The sequence below is a fragment of the Lycorma delicatula genome, chromosome 12 (genome assembly GCF_047948215.1).
Source record: "Lycorma delicatula isolate Av1 chromosome 12, ASM4794821v1, whole genome shotgun sequence".
Lineage (NCBI taxonomy): Eukaryota > Metazoa > Arthropoda > Insecta > Hemiptera > Fulgoridae > Lycorma > Lycorma delicatula.
The window spans coordinates 77,780,483-77,802,625 of NC_134466.1; the positions used below are offsets into that span (position 1 = coordinate 77,780,483).

A 22,143-nucleotide genomic window follows, 5' to 3' on the forward strand; every position below is an offset into this window, starting at 1 on the left:
ATTGCATTCGTTGTTGTGCTTAATAAATTCGGATATTTGGTTTTCAATCCCATTAATCTTCAATTATGAAGAGATTTGCCTTTAAATTCAGATGTAACGTTGTAATTGTAATGTTGTTCTTTCTCTCATGTCAGTTAACTGTTCTTGAGCTGCAATTGAAAGATGATTACTTTTACATTTTCAGGAAATGGGTTCATGACTCATTGAAACTCTGTTTCAATACTGAAAAAGAAGATCTGTAAATAGGTTATGAAATTTTATCTCCAGGAGGTGAAACCAGACACTAGCGCCTGGGAAGCTCAACATCACAAATGCACCGACTTTAAAGAGCATGAGCACAAAGATAGCAGTTTCTTGTTGACCGTTCAGAGGTATCTTCTCTCCAAAAGTAGAGCGCTTTGCTTTACATTAGTCTTTGTGCGCCTGCGCTTTATGCAATATTTATGATGTTGATCTCCCCAGATGCTAGTGAAACCAGACGCAGTAACTGATGAGAGAACTTCACTCATGTGATACACGATCATAAACTCTGAAGTGATTGTCAGCCTTCTTTGGTGTACCACCAAGTATCACTTTGCATACCCCACTTTGGCGACCACTGCTCTATGTTAGGATTACTGTAAATCCTAAGTATTTAAACTTATCACTCCTCAGTGGTAGCATTTCAACTTCTCATCCTGAAGGTCCCAGGTTTGAATCCTAGTCAAGCACAGCAATTTTCATACACTATAAATTTCTATTTTTATTACCATGTTATGAACTTCAAGGTTATGGAATGAATAAAAAGATGGAATCTTCAATGTGAGGGCATCGGCTATCACTGAGAATCAAATCTAAGAAATTGAACTGGCATTTATTCTGTCTTTTGTGTGCTGACTATAAGTCTTCTTTGCTCCAGTATATTGCATAAAGCAGTGATATTTAGTAAGCAGTCAAATATTGCATAAGACATAGTTCTTTAAGTTCATTTAATGTACAGTTCAACCAAGATAACACTACATTTGCAATAATGTGAACTAAAAATTTCTAAACTGCCTTTTGACTTAACAATCTTGCGGTTACAAGTACAGATAGGTTGCAAGGATCTATAACAGTTGTTCATGTATTATATATTAAAATTACTTTCATTTATTGTTTTGTTTTCTCGAACCAGTTTTCAGCTACTGCCATGACTAGGTGTGTGTGTATACACAAATGCAATTACACTACTGGCTTGCAAGTCCTGATGTAGCTGCAAATGCAGTGTAATGTAAGTGTTACTGTACTGGTAAACATATAGTCTGTAACAGATTCAGGTTGACCATTCCTGATAGGTGTAGATAATTGAGACCAAACCACCAAAGAACTCCGGTATCCACAGTCTAGCATTCAAATTCATATAACAGCAACTGCCTTTACAAGTATATATCATTAATTTATTTTATTAATTATAATACATTTTTATTATTATTATTATTACTAACTCTATTCAGTACAAATATTAATATTTAATTTTGCATTATTTAAGGAATTTTCAGTTATCACTAAATTTAGTTTACTAGTTCTTTTGTTGTTGTATCACCTACCTTGTCTTTTTAGTATTTACTTTGCAATAGTTAATACCAAAAACAAGGACAAGCCCACAAGTATAAGAAAACTGTATATTTATAAAGAAGATAGAAATATTATGAGCAATGTATTTAAGTACGTTAAGAGGAAAAATATCAGTTAAGATTATTTCATCTACTTCAATCATAAGTAGTTAGTTCACATTTTCCCTTCATGTGAAGTTAATTGTGTTGTAAATTGGTGTTAATCGCAATGCTGTATCGATCAAGTCCAGATATTTTTTTGGTCATGCAGCAATTGCATCTGTCAAATTAAGTAGGCTTTTAAATTATTTATTGTTAAAGGAAATTTAGATTGTAAACTAATTCTTTAGTGTAACTGCCAGATGACAAGTGTGTATATTAAGTGATGTAAAGTGTATGAAAATTATATATGAGGAAATTATCACATAATTTATATTGCACTGAAACATAAAAAAATTCATGTGCAAATAAATGTCATTTCATGTTTGGATATATGCTTTCAGAAGTTCTGGTCATTTTTATTTATTTTATTTCTTTGTTTTTCAGGAAAATATTTTCCTGATCTCCTGATTTCAAAAGATCTGCTTGTTATGTTTTTTTATTGCTTTTCATATAAAGCTCCATGTATATAATAATATAGAATTAAGAATGTCATTTTGTTTTTATATATATATATATATATATATTTACGAAACACAGATATTATTTCATAAACAATTTATAAAATAATAGAATTAATAAATATTATTACTATGAACAATTATGTGGAAGAAACTAAAAGCAGTTTAAGAAACTGTGCACATAAAATACCTCTTCGGATTGAAGTTTATGAAAAAAGCTCATTTTAAAAACATATTTCTTCTTGAGGTGGTGCTTTTTAAAATACGTTATCAGTTGTAGACGTCACATGTCATTTTATTAAACTGATCAATAAAATTAGAGGAGAGGTGCTGACTTAAGACAGCACCTTTCCTTCCAAGCATTAGCGTTTCCTTGCGGATGTAATAATAACTAAGCAAGGCTGTGTTGTAATTCGTATAATATACATAAATATAATAATATTATTATTAATGTAATATTATATCCTTTTCTAAAGTACGATATGAGAAATTGATGTCGTACAAAGCTGCTAATTAATAAGATATAAATGTACTTAAAGCAAAACAGATCTTTTGGGTTTTCCATAAAAGTAACTTAACAAAATTTGAACTGAATTAGACTCAACGCAAATAAGTTAATAAAAATTTAATCATAAGAATATTCGATAATTATAATTTCTAAAGTGGAAAAACAGTAGATTTGAATAAAAGTGAAAAATACCAAAGGTTAAATACAATGGAGAATAATTACGAACAAGTAATAAACTGTAACTTAGTTTTAAAAATGAAGACTTGAATTATATTATGGTTGATTTTTTTAATATTCTACGTTAATTTATTCAACTATCATATACTTCAATTAAAAAAACTAAATCCCAATGTTTTAAGGGGAACTACAGACTTTAGATTTAAAATATACTAAAAATAACACTCGTTTTTTTGTTGATAAACAGTTGAGAAAAATTTTCCTGAAGTTTATAAATAAAATTTAACCGAAATTATTTTATATTTATAATAAGTTTTTCTAATTAAAAAATGGTAGACCAAAACAAATTTGAATGGTTATTAACCTGTTCCTCGAATCAAACCAGATGTTCTGTAAATGAGTTTATTTATGAATGTCAATTCGTGAATGTTGGTCTGAAAGTTTTTTTAGTGCTGTGCATTTGTTGTTATTGTTTATATGAATAAGCGTTAAAAATGTCTGGTAGTTTTGAAACCCCCAAGGAAACATTAAAAGAAAGAACAGAAGTTTTGTTTAAAAATGGGGAATTAACTGACTGTGTGTTTATTGTAGGAGAAAATGAAGTCACTGTAAGTCTACCAAAAATGTATTCTTGTTACAAATTTATTTAGATTATATTGCAGCATAATAAGAGGAAAAATATTTTAAATAGATGAAAATCATAAAATGGAGTTAATATTATAAATTTGTGATTGTAAATTATGAAGGTCTCGATAGATATTCCGTCACGATTATATAGTTTTATGACAAGGTGTACCTCTGTAACAGGCGTTTTTAATATTTAGTTCTCGTTATTTTCTTGTCTAAGATTTATGATCACTTATTATTTCGTGTTTTCCAGGACGAAACAAATTCATTTAATTCAGAATTCATAACTCAACTTTATTATATATAAAAGTAATGAAAAAATATTTTATTATTATTGTCTCATACTTTCCAATATTGATTCTTAATAATCACTTTTTAAAATAATAGTATATGAAAAAAATTGTTAATTATTTATAATTACGGATCGCCACATTTTAAGTTCTTCATTTTAAAAGTAGAAATAAATATATATACAGTAATTTTTGTTTATTTAGTAATTTTTATTAACCTAAAAATCGTTTAAAACACAAATTGTTGTACACTTTAAGGTGAAAATTAAAACTTATATTTAAGCTAATATTTACTCTACATCTGTGTTAGTTTACTTAAGAGATTGCCATTAGAAGAACTGATAATTTTAATGCTACTGTTCCAAAGATAATTTTTGCTTATAATATTTAAAATGAAGGTTTGCATTTTAAATTGTATTTTCTTTCGTAATATTTTGTTTGCATGTTTGTATATTTTTAGTTTCACAAGTATGTCAAGGAGTTTTTGTTGTCAAATGCCTTTATAATTAGGTATTAACTTTTGTTGTGTAAGATTTTGCCTGATAATGTTAAACCAGGAATTTAGAGTTCTCCATGCAATGTTGTAACTACTTTGTTTAATATATAGGACATTTTTTAGCTTGTGTTAGTGTTTTTAGTTTGCATGTATTTGCCTTGTTCTGCCTATTATTTTAAAGAAGTCTAACATGAACAAAAGTACAACAAATCTCACACATGGTTTAAGTTTTTATTGTTTTTATCTGAATTGTATTGTAGTTAATCTTTTCAAAACTTCATAACATGGTTCATTAAAGATATCAAAATTCAAACTGTTAATGTTTATTAGATATAATAAAATATAATTTTTTTTATAAAATAACAATCATGTGATACCATTAAACAAATTTTACATTCTGCAGAAATAGGTCAAATGATTTTCAGATTTATTAAAAGATAACAAACAGTTTTATTGAAGTGAGTAAATAATACAATGTTTACATGTTTTGTTATTTTCTGATGGGTGGTCTCTGTAGCAGAGTGGTACCATCTCTGCCTTTCTGAGTTCAAGTTTCATTTAGGCAAGCCCACACTTTTCAATAAATTTATTTCATTATCACCCTCTGCTTGTTGTTAAAGGATACCATCTAGAATAAAATGGAATATAGAAGAGTTAATCGCTATTACGCTTTCTTTTCTTCAAGTTAATTACAAGGTTCTTAGCAGTTACTTGATCACCTTTTGTTTTTTAAATACTTTAATTATTAAACACTATACTAAAATTTAACAGAAGTTTATGTCTATTTTCTGCTGCTGTACATTGAAAATTAGCAACATTTTTTTGACTAAAACTTTACTAAGTTTTCATTCTAAAAATATACTATTGTATGACAGTAAAGTATCACTCCAGGACAATGTACATATGTGACAACATAGGACCCAATGCCTGTGGGGCAAAGTGTAGCATCTCTGTTTTTCATCCATAAGATTCTTGGTTGAAATTCTAGTTAGATATGGCATTTTTCTTATACTATAAGGTTCATTTATCTTAAAAACAGTGATTATAATCAGGCATAAGGCAGATGTTGCTTAAAGTATAAATGAAAATATAGGGTGATTAACGAAGAATGTAACAAACTTGCAGGACGTGTTCTACTAGTGAAAATAAAGAAGGAAGTTCATCTAAGCATAGGTTCAAAAATACTACCTTAGTGAGTACCGACTGGCAAATGATTTTTGCCTGATTTTTGTATATTTAATAAAATTAAACCAGACTATAATTCTTGGTACAGTCTAGGCACAAATTAAGGAATAAGTTTATTGGATTTATATGAAATTTGACCTGCAAAAGTGGTCCCAGATTTATACAGAGAAATGTGGGGTAAAAGACAAAAGATTGGGGTCAAAAAACACACTATTTTAAGTTTTACATAAAATAACTGTATTAAATGGGTAATATAAACACATAAAAGTTTTAAATAAAACTTTTAGAGAATTTGATTCAAAGTAAAATGCTATTAATAAAGTCTAGAAACTGAAGACAGATATAAGAATTTTGAAGTTTATTAAAAACAATACGTGGCAGAATTTAACTGTGTATTAAATGAATCAAAATTTTCAATATTATAAAACAAAAGAATTAAATATTTTAGGAAAATAAGCAATCAAAATTTAAAAAAATCAAGTAAAACAACTTACTAGAGATGTTAAAAGCTAATTAAAAATCAATTTTATCTAGAAGATTTTTGAAATAATTTATTTCGTAAGTTGGCAGTACTAACCAGTACCAGAAAAATTTCTTACTGCATTAGTTTAACCCAAAGTTAAGTATGGCAGATACTTCAAAAAGATAAACTACATCCTTTAATCTACAAAAGGAACAAAATTCACTAGTTCTATTTATATTAACATGACCTTAAAGTTTGTTAACACTCTTCATTCTGCATAAAAATAAATGATTTGTCATTATATCAGATAATTTTTGAATGGGTATAAATTAGTTTATGGTTTGGTATCTGTAAATTTGATTCATTAAAAAAGGCTGATTCGGTAATCCGATGATTAAAATTAGTTGTTTGCTATATTCTTTTGTTGTTTTTCAGATAACCGCCCATAAGATATTTTTGGCCATATCGAGTCCTGTATTCTACGCAATGTTTCATGGTGATATTGCTGAAAAAAGCAACACTGTTAAAATAAAAGACATTGATCCTTCTGCTTTCAAAGGAATGTTGCAGTATGTAGTCTAATTAATTATAAATTTCATTTTTAATAAAAAATTTCATTTTATTGTATTGCTAATCACTGTGACAGAGCTATAGCATTCCTGTCATCATTCATTTGGAATTTCAGTGTTTGAGTCCTGTTCAGGCATGACACTTTCCATACGCTATAAAATTCATTATCATTCATCACATTAAATATTATTGAGTAGTATATCATTCTGTAGTTAATATTGTACAGATAAATAAATATTAAAAACCAATCAAACCTTGGTGAAATTAGAAATCTTATTTTGAGATTGTATTGTCTCACACAATACAATAAGTTAAGTTTGATATTACTTGATCTTGCTTTGTCTTTATGAGACAGTATGGTTAATTGAATCCTGATGACTAAATAACACGAGCATTAAGGTTTAGTTAAATTAAGTATATGGTGTACCTTAACCAGGATCCTGCTGCATCATCAAATTGCTCAGTCTACAACTGTCCCGATCATATATTTCATTGTTATTATTAAAGTACATTTGTTTTATGTGTTAGAATTAAAAAGTAAATATATATATATATATATATATATATATATATATATATATATATATATTTATTCTTCCTGAAAATTAAAGTGTGTCAATTAAGGTAAGATGCCAAAGTGATGTTCAGCGAAGTTGTTCCAATAGATTACAGGAAGGAGTTAAGAATGTCAAATGTTGTTCTATTCATGCTATTGGTTAATGGCCACATTAACCAATAATGTGGCCATTTAGAAATAACAAATATAAATGGCAAAAAAAATCCACAAAGCTAAGTCAAGGTCTGACCTTGATGGGGTTTTCATGCTGAGAATGCCAAGAGGCAGTGAATCCATAATATCTGATCAGTAGCTGCCTGTGGACTCAAGGACTTCATTTCCTAACAACTGACTGTACAAGGATTATGTAGCTAAGAAGTAAAGCTAACTTTCTAATCCCTCAGAAAATAAAAACCTCATAATAAAAATGTTTGTATATTCACTCCTTAATTACATAATGAAATGTATTTTTGGTAATTGTGAGCGTGAACGTCCTCAACCTTAATCTTTTTCAAATTGAAATATGTTGAAAAATATGTTATATAATTAATAAAAATACTAGTTTCATAAGTCGGAAAAATAAAATTACCTCATTACTCTTCTGCCGAATCTGTAATGGCAGTAGCGTTGTTATCAGCTGTTTTTGACAACTTCATTACATAGTCAGGATACAGTGAATCAAGACTGGACCATAAATGACATACTCGGATCTTGTAGTCCCTATATTTTCTTTTGAAAAAGAACTCTGCGAGATGCACACACAAGTGGTGCTTACAATTTCCTATCGAGGAATGTTTGAACCTACTTCTCGCCACGCACACTCAATTGTCTGTGTATGAGCTCCCATGCCCAGGTGTATGAAATTATATTTGTGGTTAATCGCTAAATGTTGGTAGCCCTCGTGTTTGCAACATGAGGGCTACCATCTTTCAGCAATATATGTCTTAGCAACATATGTGTTAGCGAGGGCTATATGTCTTCCAGTAATCACTAACAATTATTGTATTAGGAAGAATGTACTTTTATATGATAGGTAATAAGATGGCATGTGTGGTAGCTGGTGTAGCTAACTCTACAAGGTATTATATTGTTAAAAAGATCTGAAACAGTAAGCTGGATTTACAGGGTTTACAAAAAAATAATATCGGTTATACGGGACCCCTTCTGAAATCCAGTTGTTTGCGTGTATAAAAATAAAATCACCTATACGTATAACTTATTGTATATAATTTTTATTCTTAATGTTAATCAGACGAGGTTAGTAAAAACAAAGCGAGCGTAGGTTATGTTTGATTAACCCACCGGGTTGGTCTAGTGTTTAACGCGTCTTCCCAAATCAGCTGATTTGGAAGTCGAGAGTTACAGCGTTCAAGTCCTAGTAAAGCCAGTTATTTTTACACGGATTTGAATACTAGATCGTGGATACCGGTGTTCTTTGGTGGTTGGGTTTCAATTAACCACACATCTCAGGAATGGTCGAACTGAGAATGTACAAGACTACACTTCATTTACACTCATATATATCATCCTCTGAAGAATTATCTAAACGGTAGTTACTGGAGGCTAAACAGGAAAAAGAAAGAAAGGTTATGTTTGATTAGATTATGTTGATTCCCTGTAATGACGTATCACACTACATCAATATAACCTAACCAAACATAACCTATGCTTGCTAACTTCATCTAATTAATGTTAAATTTACAAATTATAATTATATTTTACCTATTTAGGTGGCCAGTAATCAGCTTCATTGTATCCTGACTATATGATGGAGTTGCCCAAAACAGCTTATACAATGCCACTGATATTACAGATTCTGAGGAAGAATAGTAAGGTTATTTCAATCTTCCAACTTGAAACTTCTATTTTTATTAATTATATAACATATTTTTCAACATACTGCAATTTGAAAAAGATAAATTTTTTTTCCCACAACAAAGTTTCATTGTAGCAGCAATCAAAAGCAATGATTTTACAATATGTAAATTGCACATGCGCTAATTATAACAATATATAAACTAAATAACAGAAAAAAATTAATTAAAAAATAAATTAACAAACAAACCACGTGATAACACAGGAGAAAAGTAGGGAAGGTTAAATCACAATATATAAAATAATAAGAAAAAACAGGATATTTGATAACATCCCTAGATTGTTTCCTAGAATGTCTTAGATGGTAGCTCCTAATTTAAATTTCCAATGCAATGACACATAATACACAGTCCATAAGAATGTGGTGTATTGTTAGTCGGCAGTTGCAGCGAACAAAAACGGGTGCATCGGTGATTGATTAGGTGTCCATGTGTAAGATTAGTATGCCTTATTCGCAAACTACAATTACAATAGTAATTTCCTCTCGATGGTTACTCCAGATTGAATAGCTCCATGGCAGCACAGTATCTTTGATGTATTGGAGTTTATTATCTACTGTAGCAGTCCAGTTATCTTATCACCTTCCTTGAAGATTTTGTTTAACAGAATTAGTAAAATCAGTAGAAGTAACACAAGTGGTGAAAGACAGTTGGCTACATGTGTCTTCAGCAACAGAATCCACGAATTCGTTATCCGGGATTTGCATATGGCTAAGGATCCAGCAATCCATCTCTTCTTGCATATTAACTGACAAGAATGCTTTCATCTTAATGTATTGTCATCACTGTGGATTGGAAACTTACCCAGGCTAGCAATATTGTTTTCATTGGGCCCCATTTTTCGTCATAAAGAAAACTTAATCATTGTTCATAGTAAAGCTTTGAAACAGATGTTTGTTTTTAACATCCCTCAAACATCCTCATTATGTGGTATTCTGCCTGTGGTCTCTGGCACCACTCTTTTCTCCATCTGTTTCTGTCCCGGACTTTTCTTTTCATTTCTTCCTAACCTTCATTATTTTTTGTCATTTGTTAACATGTAGCTCTTCTTTTTTCACCTTCAATGGAGCCTTCAAGAACAAGAACTGTATTTATTAGTCCTTTTCTCCAAATATATGTTCGATCCTATTTTCTTTCCTCCTTGATAGTCGCCAATAATATTTTATCTTCATTTATTCTTCTTAATATTTCTACACTACTTACTCTGTCTACCCGTTTTATCTTCTCCATCCTCCTCCAGACCCACATATCAAATGATCTTGTGTTTTTCCTTTTTCCCCAGTGTCCACGTTTCCCTGCTATACAAAAGTTTACTCCAAACATAGTATTTTACCTCAGGTTCAGATCCATGTTGCTGCATGGTAGGTTTTTCTTTTTAAAAACTTAATTTGCTGTTGCGATTATCATCTTGATCTCTTCTTTACTCAACCAGTCTTCAGTTAGTACTGCCCCAAGATATCAGTATTCTTTTATTTGTTCAATTTTTCCTTCTGTTACAACATCCATAACTTCACTTTCATGTACCTTCTTAACTTTTGTTTTCGTCAACAGCAGCCATGCCTCACTCTTTTGCCAATTCCAACCAATTTGTGAGATTCTCATTTATTTTCACAGCGGCTTTTTTTCATATACTGTTCACTGATCGGTCTCCTATCTTTCCAGTCAAAAGATAGGAGAAAAGCCTCTTATCTTTTCTGAAAGAAAAGGTTTCTTTCTTACAGAATCTCAAATAACTTTTCACACTGTACTCTGTCAAATGTCTTCTCTATATCTACAAAACATATGCTCAATCCTCTTCCTCTTTCAAAACATCTCTCTCCAATCATTCTGATCAGTCCCGTCTGTTTCTTTTCTGAATCCAAACTGTTCTTTCCCAAAATTCTCCTCCATTTTTTACAGTCAAACTTCTATTAATAACTCAACATTATTTTTTCAGCCTGTGATATTAAGCTGATAGTTCTATGTTCTTCATATTTTTTTGCTTCCAACCTTTTTAGATATCGATATCATTATTGTTTTAATAAAATCTTCTGGCCATACTCCAAGTATCGTAAATTGTATTGTACATTGAGAGTATTTGATCTATTTCTTTATTTTCTAAACATTTAAATAGTTCCGTTGGAAGTTCATCTACTCCTGTTGCTTTCCTGTTCTTCATGATTTAATAGCTTGTATAATTTCAGTTCTCAAAATTGGTGGGCCATTCTCCTCTTCCATAACTTCTTTCACCCCAACTTCCTGTGTCACATTTCTTTCTCCAGATACAGATCCTCTATACTTTTCCCGTCATTTATTTATCTCATCTTCTTTATAAACACTTTTACAATCTTTATTCTCAATCTGTTTAATTTTATAAGTAGGATTTCTTCAATCCCATGTAGTGCTTCTTTTCCTTCTTTTACAATATGTCATACTTTTTCTTTTCTAAATCTTCTATGTCTTTACATTCTTCTTTTAGCCACCTTTCACTACCTTTATGTGTTTCTCTCTTTTGATTCATTATTCTGCTCATACTTATATAAATATAAGTACATTAATTTACTACAATTTCTCATTTTAGACACTTCCTAAACCCATATAATATTTATTACATAAAGACAATGTTAAAAAAATGATTTCATATGTAAGATTAAATTCACTGTTATTATAAGAGAGGTTTTTGTAATTTGCTTAGAACTTAACATATAGTCCGGGTCGTATCAGTTTTGAAGTAGGCATATTTGGACTTTTTCTACATGATCGCTAATTTTTACTTTAATGCCTCCGGAATATCAATAGAAATTATTATTTTGTAATGTTGAAAAAGGTGTGCTTAATTTTTATTAAACAAAATGTAAAAAAGTTGTAAAAATATCTATTTTTTCACCTACTTCCCCAGATAACTCGATAACTTCATTTTAGAGAAAAGATCAAGAGAGAAAAAGTTATTAAATTTTACACACAATATTACTGGTTGCAAATTGAAAAATATGGTTGATACAAAAATAGCAGCAACTGATAAAAAATTTTTTAAAAAACAAGATTTTTTTAGGAATTTTTTTAGAGTACATGTATTATACATAGGACTTTCAGATTTTGTCTCAAAGAATTTTTTGATATGATAAAGAAACATGCCCAATTTCAACAAAATTTGTCTTTAAATTGCGTTTTGAAAAATTTAAATCTGTTAATTAGGACACTGTAAGGAATTTTTCAAACATACTTGCAATTTTTTTGCTTTTCAACAAATTGAATATCTTCATGATTTTTATCTAAATTAATTTTAAAAAGCACAGCTTAAAAGTACTTGGAAAGATGCTTCTTTAAAAAAAAGAAAAAAAGGGTTTCGATTCATTAATTATCTCCTGAGATATAACCAATCAAAGTTGAACACCATTGTGCAACTTTTGGAATAAATTATTATCGAAAAATTAATAGATCAATATTTAGCAATAATTTGTGTTTGCCAGTATGATATTTAAACTTTTTAGCTTACAAGATTGATTTTTAAAAAAACAATACTTTTGTCTGTTAAAATTACAAGTACATTTGAAAAATTCTCTCTCCCCCTCTCTCATCCAGTTATTATCTCTCTCTCTCTCTCCTGAGATAATAACTGTTCACCAAAATGAACAGTTAAAAAGTTATCTACGAAATGTGAGAAAAAGTGGTTATTTTTGTGATTTTTAATCATATTTTTGTTTAATAAAAATTTACGCACACCTTTTTTAATGGGCGCATAACGAAATAATCATTTTTTATGGTATTCAAGAGGCATTAAGGCAAAAACTGGTAATCAAGTAGAAAAAGTCTAACCCCAAAACAGATACCACCTGGACTAATATAGGAAGGTAGCCAGCCTCTGTGGCTCAAGTTGTAGCATCTCAGCCTTTCATCTGGAGGTCCTGGGTTTGAATCCCGGTCAGGCATGGTATTTTCACACATGCTACAAATTATTCATCTCATCCTCTGAAGCAATACCTAATGGTGTACCCGAAGGTTAAAAAAAAAACAAAAAAAAAAATAGAAAGATAAAACATAGGGTCATTTTCATTTTATTTAGAAATTAGTAAATTTTTGGCAAGAAATGTCAATAAGTAGAATTATTACTGAATACTGGTGCTACATTAAAGGAATTCTATTATGTTTAATGCAGATTTCCTGTAATTTGTGAAAGTTAATTATGTGCAGAAAATTGGAATATTGTGTCCTGTAATTAAATTTTGTTTCAGATATATATATACAGATAAAGTAGATTTTGAATCATCTGGTCATGCATGTATGGTATATTTAGCAGCAAAAAAATATCTTTTACCTTATTTAGAAGCGCAGTGTGAATTTTATATTGAATCGAACGTGAATGCATTAACTGCTTGTGAAATTTATGAATTTGCTAAATTCCATAATATTAGTAATGTAGAGAATATTTGCTTAAAATATTTTCAAAATGATACAGAAGAGATTTTACGCAGTCAGTCATTTATAGAAAGTGAATATAGTACAGTGTTGTCGATCGTTAAAACAGAAAATTTGAACATTAGCAGTGAACTTGTGTTGTTTGAAGCAGTTGAGAAATGGGCAATGAATGAAGCTGCTAGGCGTGGTAAGTTAATCATTGTCCTTACCTTGTTTATATGTATTCAGGGTGTCCTAGGAGGTGTTGGTCAAACTTAAGCAACTGATTCAGGACATCGAAATCAACAAAAATGTTCATGTGGATAAATCCTTTATCTTGTTTTATTTTTCCTTTGACCGCCATTTTGTGTTTTTTCAATAAAAATTTATATCCTAAGAATGGAGATAGTGATGTTTTAATTAAATTTGGTGTAGATGTACCCAACATCTTCAAAAAAATAAATTTGAAGATTCCACAATGTAGACAATTAACAATTTTTAATCATTAATAATTCCATAAATATTACTTTTATCAAATTTATTTTATTAGATAAAATGTTAAGCCTTTTATTGTAAACAAATGCCAGTTCATTTAATCAAATCACTTTATAAACAACTGACGTATGACTGGAATTGTTCAAGTAGGTCACAAAAAATTGTGCAATTTGACAGTTTTCACCTGTTTTTTTACTTACTAATGATAAAAAAATATTTTTTAACCAACTAATAAAGGAATTTTGTATAATTTCTGATACTTTATAATTTCTATTGTGTTTCAAGTCATGGCTGTTATGCGAGTCTAGTAGTTGGGATTAACTCATTTTTTTTTTAACAATTTTAACAATCAGGCTAGAAAGTTTAGTCCTTCTTGTCCCTCCATCTCTTTTGTCATCATCATCCATAACCTTTCATCATAGTTGATATAAGTATGTTATTAACATTTAAACAGTGCTTGCTATTCTCTTTGTTTCTAACTGATTAAGCATTTTTTTGTATGTATATGGTGGAGAATTCTTCAGTCTACAACTATATTGAACGCATATTAGTATAATTTTCTAAAGAATTTTATTTCTTATGTGAGAAGTATCCAGGAAGTAAGTACCATTTTGTTTTATTAAAAAGAATACAACTTCCAACAGAATAATTTCTATTCTGTTCAAGAGGTATCTCTTGAGAGCCTGATTAAGGAATGATTTCTGAAAAAGAGAGTAGCAGCTCTTTCACTAAAGGGTGTAGGTTAGGAGGACTTAAACAGCCATATCAACGTCACTCAATCTTCTGAGTACTGCGCAGCTGAAAGTAATGGAAAACTACAGCTGTTTTTTTTTTTCCAAGAAAATGTAGCTCTCTGCATTTTCATGTAACAAAGATGGAGGCGCCTTCCTTGGTAAAATATTCTGGAGGTAAACTAGAAATTATAAGAATGCTAATGATGAAGTAGGTAAAGAAACTATCGACAGTTAAGAAATACAATAAACAAGAAGTGAAAATTAGCAAAAGAAGAGTGGATTAAAGAAAAGTGTTCAGAAGTGGAAAGAAAAATGATCATTGTTAAATTAGACAGAGCATACAGGAAAGTTAAGGAGAATTCTGTAATTCATAAATTAAAATCTAACAATGTGTTAAACAAAGATGGTACACTGATTTATAATACAAAAGAAAAGATCAGTAGATGAGTGGACCATATTGAAGAGTTATACAGAGGAAATGAATTAGAAACTGGTGTAGAGGAGGAAGAGGAAGTCAAAGAGGATGAAAAGGGAGATACAATACCGAGAGCTGAATTTAGTAGAGTATTAAAAGATTTGAAAGGCAGAAAGGATCCTGGGATAGACAAGATACCTGCAGAATTACTGTGCAGTGCAGGTGAGGAAGCTATAGATAAATTATACAAACTGATGTGTAATATTTATGAAAAAGGGAAGTTCCATCAGACTTCAAAAAGAGTATTATTGTCATGACACCAAAGAAAGCAGAAGCAGACTAATAAATAATTTTGCTAATTGTGTTGCAGTTAGCTTAACTATTCATTAATTAAAAATCTTAATTAGAATTGTGTACAGAAGAATTGAGAGGAGAATGGAGGAAATGTTAGGAGAAGACCACTTTGGTTTCAGGAAAAGTATAGGGACAAGGGAAGCAATTTTAGCGCTAAGGTTAATAGTAGAAGGAAGATTAAAGAAAAACAAACCAACATACATGGAATTTTTAGATTTAGAAAAGACATTTGATGACATAGACTGGAATAAAATCTTCAGCATTTAAAAAATTTAGGGTTCAAGTTTAGAGGTAGAATAATTGCTAACATTTACAGGAACCAAACTGGAACAGTAATATTCGAAAAACATAAGAAAGAAGCCATTATAAAAAAAGGTAGTCCAACAAGGATGCCCTCCTTATACCGTTACTTTTTAATCTTTACATAGAACTAGCAGTTAATGATATTGAAGAACAATTTAGATCCAGAGTAACAGTGGAAAGTGAAAAGATAAAGATTTGCTGACGATATAATAATTTTAATTGAGAGTAAAAGAGATTTAGAATAAACAATGAATAGAATGGATGAAGACTTACACAAGAACTACCATATGAAAATAAACAAGAACAAAACAAAAGTGATGAAATGTAGTAGAAATAATGTAGATGGACCACTGAATATAAAAATAGGAAGACAGGTAGATCTGAAAAATTGCAGATGCAGGCAATGTTTGGAATATGTAACACAAATTGTTAGGGATGTAGGGGCTATACCGAAATGAAACGAATGACACTAGATAGGGAATCTTGGAGAGCTGCATCAAACCAGTCAAATGACTGAAAACAAAAAAATCATCTGTAGCATTCTGAAGAAAAAAGATGAATAAGAAGAATAAATATGTATAACCATTAAATTTTTCCAATTTATTGGTCACTAGTTTAGTTTACAATGAATTAGGCCACTGTTTTAAAAAGATTTGATCAATTTATATTTCAAAAGTTGAAAAAGATCTGAGAGTTTTATCACTTGTTATTGGTCAGTTGTATATCAGACATGAATGGAAACACTACTTTGGAAGGTTTTACTTATTGGAATTATGGGTTCCAAGCTGTTGTGTCACTGGATCTTTGCTCAGTTGGAATTGTAGTACTGTCATCAGATGATAATTGTGTATTGTCATCATTATTGATTACTGGCTCCTGTAAATCTTCAACAGTTTGATTTACCATTTTTCTGTTCTCCAAACTGAGTGTAACGTTTTCATTGGTTGTAAACATTAGAAAATTGAAGCTTAGACACTTATATGTCTCTTGAACCCTGACCGCTTCTTTTTTAGTGTTCCATTTTTACTTTTCCAAGTGAATATAGCTAGACTAGCTATATTAAAGGAGAAAGTATGGTGATCATGTCAAAAATGGGGTATTGGGTTTTTTGCAAATGTTTATGTTTTATGTTCCAACTACTTGTTAGCCTCCATGGCACAAGCAGTAGTATTTCTATCTTTCATCTGAAGGTCCTGGGTTCAAATCGCAGTCAAGCATGGTATTATCACGTGCTGAAAAAATTGCCCATTTCATCTCATCCTCTTAAGCAATACCTAATGGTAGAAATAAAAGTCCACCGTCTTCGTCTAGATCAAAAAATATAATAATGATTCTATTTGATTAACGAAGTGATCATTTCATTTTACATGCTTTGTGTTAATTTATCGATACTTTGTCTCTGTATTGGATGTAACCTACCTTGCTAGGTATATTATATTAGTATTCTTAGGTTAGGTTTATATTGTAAGGGTGAGGACTCGTGTTTTACTTCCATTAAGGTAGTAAGTTTAACTTATAAGAATGGTTTTTGCCTTGTTAGCATGTTTTCGTGGCATGATCGCCACATTCTTCATGTTTCCGAGTTGTGTATTATTCAGGGGTTTTGCACAAGAAATGTGGTAACTAGATTGTAAGAATATCATTTGCCTTATTGGCTTGTTTTCAAGTCATGTTTGCCTTTCACATTGAAGGTTAATGCCACGTTGAAGGTGTTCGTCTTTCCATCCAGGTTAATGGTAAGATCATTGCACGCCTTGCAGGCTGGTTGTCGTATCATGCCTATCACCTTCATAATGCTTCGCGACAGGTAATAAGTGTATTATGTTGGTCTGGAGCATTCGAGACGTGTTGTTGGTACGAGTGAGCTTGTAAGGGGGCCTACACATCTCAAAGTAATGCCTCCGGGTGATCCCAGGATGCATAGGGTTACTCCAAAGGGGGGTGGTTTTAGTCGGTAGTCTGGTGATGGCGGTTGGATTAGACCACCAGCAGGAGTCCAACACTTTGTGCATAAATGCATTTCCACTTCCGTCCCAAAAAAAAAATATATATCTATATATGTATGTGTATGTGTACATATGTGTGTCGCACTACTTTTAGCCTTATGTCTCAGGATTGACCAAAACAATTTTTTTCAAATTTGACTCAAATATTTCTATTTGTGAGGCATTGATGATATTATTTTCTTTTTTTCAATATTCATTAAGGGTGTGGGAATTGTGCAAGACCAATTTCGATTTTCTTTGGAGCCTACAATGCATTTATAAATCATTTTTTTTTTTTTCAAAAATACAACCCCCACATTTATAATTGAAATATCTGTTTTTTGTTCTTTTGCTCTTATCTCCCTTCGGTTTAAATATTTTTTCAAACATTTTTTGAAATTTTATACGTCATTTATAGATCTGTCAAGAAATGTCTACAATTTGTTTGAATTCTAAACCTTGGACCCAGAATTCGGAAAGGTTTTTTTAAAAATGTTTTTTATCTTATTTTAGGCTTTATTGAAAATAGATAAGGAGGAAAAGCAGTGTGATACACCAACATACATGCATACACATATACATACATGTTCTTTTGGTCTAGATGAAGTTGGACCCCAAAATGTAAAGATTTGCAAAAAACCTGATATCCATTTTTGACATGATTACCATACAGGAAAGTAAAAAATTAATGGTATTGAAAAGCTTAAAGCTGTCTTAGTACTATCAATTAACAAAAATTAATTACTTGATGTTTACCAAACACGTTTACTTTCAAGAAAAAAAAAGTTGATAAAGAGTTACAAAATATTTATTGCTCTTAAACTTCTATATTAATTGAACTTTTTTGTGTCATATTTAAAAATAACTGAGTAAACTTGTCTATTTTTACCCCAATTTATACCTGTTTTTATCAGTTAACTTTTGTTTGTGTTCATCTTGAAACAACAGTTTTAATTTATATTCCCGTGCACAAGCTTCGAAGCTTATATGATGAATTCATCAAAAAATTAATGTTAGAAATATCTTTTTAAATTTTATACATTGTTAATCATGAAAAACGATTTTGTTATTTTTTTTCTCTGATTCATTTAAAAAAAAGTACCTTGGGGAAAATAAAAGGATAACAAATTTTATAGGAGATTTATATCTACTTAAAAAAATGTTTCTTCTGTGCATAATAGACATTTTTTTATCTGTTTGATCATACAAGTATATTTTATGGGAAATAAAATGTATCACTTTCTGAGAATGTAGTGGTCATACTGTTTAGCCAGCTCAAGAATAGTGTTGCAGTATGAGGCATGGGGAGGGAAGTAGCAACCCCTTCGTCAATCTCTCTCACTCTCAATATCTCTCTCTCTCACACACACATAACATACACGTATGTAACGTCTGTCTCTCACACACATGATAGTAGCTCACTGCTACTGCATTCTTTAGAGCTTTATTCTCATTTGGGCAAACAGTACATGATCACCACCAATGTACTCCTAAAATGAAAGTAGTGAAATAATTACGCTTCTAGACTTATTAAAATAATAAACAAATTGATTATTTTGTTTTTTTTTAATAATTTTATGTAAGATATAGCCTAACAAAAAATTCATATAACAATTTTAATACAATGTAATTCTGTTCATCCAGAATAGATAGGGTTGTAATTACCCAGAAATATCGTCCTATTGAGTTAACAGAAAGCATGAAGTATAATATATAGAAACATATTTGAAATCATTTTAAGAAAAAAATAAATTCAAAATTTACTTTATAATATCAGTTTTGAAGAATGATATAGTTCACATTTCTTCAAATGACGAAAGTGTAAGTTCATTGTACTGTTTCCCGCTACTTTAGCTTACACTTGTAGAAAAGTTCATGCATCAGACTGAGTTTATAATCTATAAACATTAATTTATTGATGAATAAAATATGAAAAATTTTAATTTTTCAATTTCAATAAAAAGTTAATAAATTTGATTTACTCTAATGTAAGTAATCCATAATACTGTACTGACTTAAAATTTTAAAAAATCAGACCAAAATTGCCAAAAAAATGGGTTCCTGAAGTTTTTTTAAAATAATAATGTACGAGATGAGATCAATAAATAATGAGAATTACAATATTTATCAAAAAGAATTTAGTTTTTCTTTAATGTTGATACTGTTTCCCAGAGATGCAATCCAGATTTCTCCAATCCTCAAAAAATCTGTGGAAAACATTTTTTTGATATAGCCTTTTAAGTTCACGTAGCGATTTTTTTCTTTATTTGATCTATCTTCACAAATCACTATCCTCTTAATTAGTATGAACAAGAAAAACAAATGTGTGGAGAATTTGAGGCCGCAACAACAGTATGGTGTTATTTTTGATTAAATAGTCTTGAATTATTTCAAAATGTGAGCTGGAGCATTATTTTGGGGCAAAATCCAAGAATTATTTGTCTACATTTGTGTCAATTTCTTAAGATTGCCTCATAAATAAATGTCATAAAATCATTAAGCTATATTATTTGCTGACTGTACAACCTTGTGGTAAGAATTTATGTCAATTACAATGACATAATCAAAAGAAATAGTAAGAACCTTAACATTTAATTAATCTGCATGTTTTTTTCAGTCTTGGTTCTTCAGGGAGCATCATTTGGAATGATCAGACCTTTGTTTCACTACCATAAATGTGCACCTGTATGATATGTTTCAGTAACTCTTGACACGTCAGTGATTACTCTGCTATGTTGTTTTTGTTGAAAATTTAACAGTTTTTGAATAAATATTTTTGCTATTCTTTCCATTCCTAAAATATCAGTCAAAATAGTTGCACATGAGCGATAAGAAATTTCCATCTTTTTAGTAACTTCTTTAATAATGATTCGACATATATTTATCATAATGCCTTGTATTCTGCCTATATTTTCATTGACGGATATAATTGTTAATGTGTTGTAATAAAACGTATCCTAATGTCAGATTTGAACTACACATCTAATACGATTGAAAATATTGATATTGTAGACTCTGCTGACTTTGTGTGTGAATAAGTCAAACTTAATCAAAAAGGCTTAGCCCAAAAATTAAAGATTCTTGTTATTTTTTTATCACACCTTTTATTTAAAATTATTTAAATAATTTATTTTTTACAATCTTAATATCTGGATAAACAAAATTCAGATAAGTGGATGTTAAACAACTATGTTTAAATTGATGTATCTATAAGAAGAGAGAGTGTGTGTGTGTGTGTGATTTTTTGGTAAAGTAACTGAACTTAATTTTTATTTATTTATTTTTTTTTTTTTAGGTGTGTCATTAGAATTTCTGTCTAATGAAATGACTGAAATAATAAGTAATTTACGATTCTTGTCTTTAACGGCTGATGAATTTACTGCTTCACAAGTTAATAAAACACAAGATTTAATTCCATTATTGACTACTGAAGAAAAACTTGCTATCGTTATGAATATTACACATCCTGGAATAACTCCATTACCAAAAAGGTTATCAACAATTACTGTACCAAGAAAACCAAGAATACCTGGTAATTAATTCTATAAAATTGTTAGATTACATAAGAGGCACTAGGAAAGTTTTCCAATACGATGGAAAGACAGTTACAAGTTAACATGTGGTTAGGCAGGTTCCAACCTGCACTTTAGCTGCTCTAAGTCATTGTCTCACTGTCATTTGATATTTAGCTACATTAGTGAAAAAAGGTTGTGATGAAGCTACAGTCAAAAACTGTATGTCTTCCAAGCAATTTTGCATTCATGGCAGTTGTTAATCAGTGCTTAGAGGAAATGACTCCTGTGTTTGGAGAGAATTGTCCTCGTGGTACTGAGAGTGGAAAGAGAAAGGTTTGGCCTTGAAAATACTCCAAGGTCAGGTTGACCGTGTTCATCTGTGACTGAGAGAAACATTCCTGCAGTACAAAAAACACTTAAGAACAAAAGGTGTGTGACCTACCAGAGTAGGTGTGTGACCAGATAGAGGTGTCTTTGGGTAATAACACACCAGCTGTTCTTGGTAATCTGTGAGATTACCTTCAAGTTAAAAAGTTTTGTACCATTTGGGTGCCGCATAACTTGACTGACGATCAGATGATACATTGTGTATCATGATGCCATGAAATGCTGGAAAAGTTGAAATTTTGAAAACAGGAAAGCTGTGAACAGTATATTGAGCAGGTGATGAAACTTGGTTGTACTATTATGATGTCCGACCAAGGCTCAGAGCAAAGTGTGGGCGTTTGAAGATGAGGAAATACTGAGAATGTTCAAAAATCTAGATCGGTGAAGAAGAGAATGGCGCCTGTTCTTTTTATGTGAGAGCAGTTTTATAGTGATTTGTGTTGGAAATTCAGAAGACAGTTACAGGGAAATGGTATACCAAAGAATGCCTGCCTGCCTAAAGTTGTCAAAGCTCTCAACAAACTGCATCCAAACTGAAGTATGAACACATGGTTTTCTTCACCATGATAATGCCCTAGCACACTGCTCCAAAGTTTCCTCTTGGGTATTTGGCCAGCATGAAGTAGCCTTCCTATAGTCCTTAT

At 30.5% G+C, this 22,143-nt stretch overlaps 1 protein-coding gene across 1 annotated transcript in view; it reads left to right on the forward strand.

Annotated features, from left to right (window-relative positions):
• The first annotated feature begins 3,163 nt into the window (after positions 1-3,163).
• The window catches only part of LOC142333049 (BTB/POZ domain-containing protein 6-like), a 35,316-nt gene continuing 16,336 nt past the window's right edge, over positions 3,164-22,143 (forward strand). Inside the window, exons 1-4 of the mRNA XM_075379853.1 lie at positions 3,164-3,484; positions 6,373-6,506; positions 13,149-13,519; positions 20,893-21,129. Coding sequence (XP_075235968.1) covers positions 3,371-3,484; positions 6,373-6,506; positions 13,149-13,519; positions 20,893-21,129 — 856 coding nt within the window. The 5' untranslated portion in view covers positions 3,164-3,370. The remainder of the gene's footprint in view (positions 3,485-6,372; positions 6,507-13,148; positions 13,520-20,892; positions 21,130-22,143) is intronic.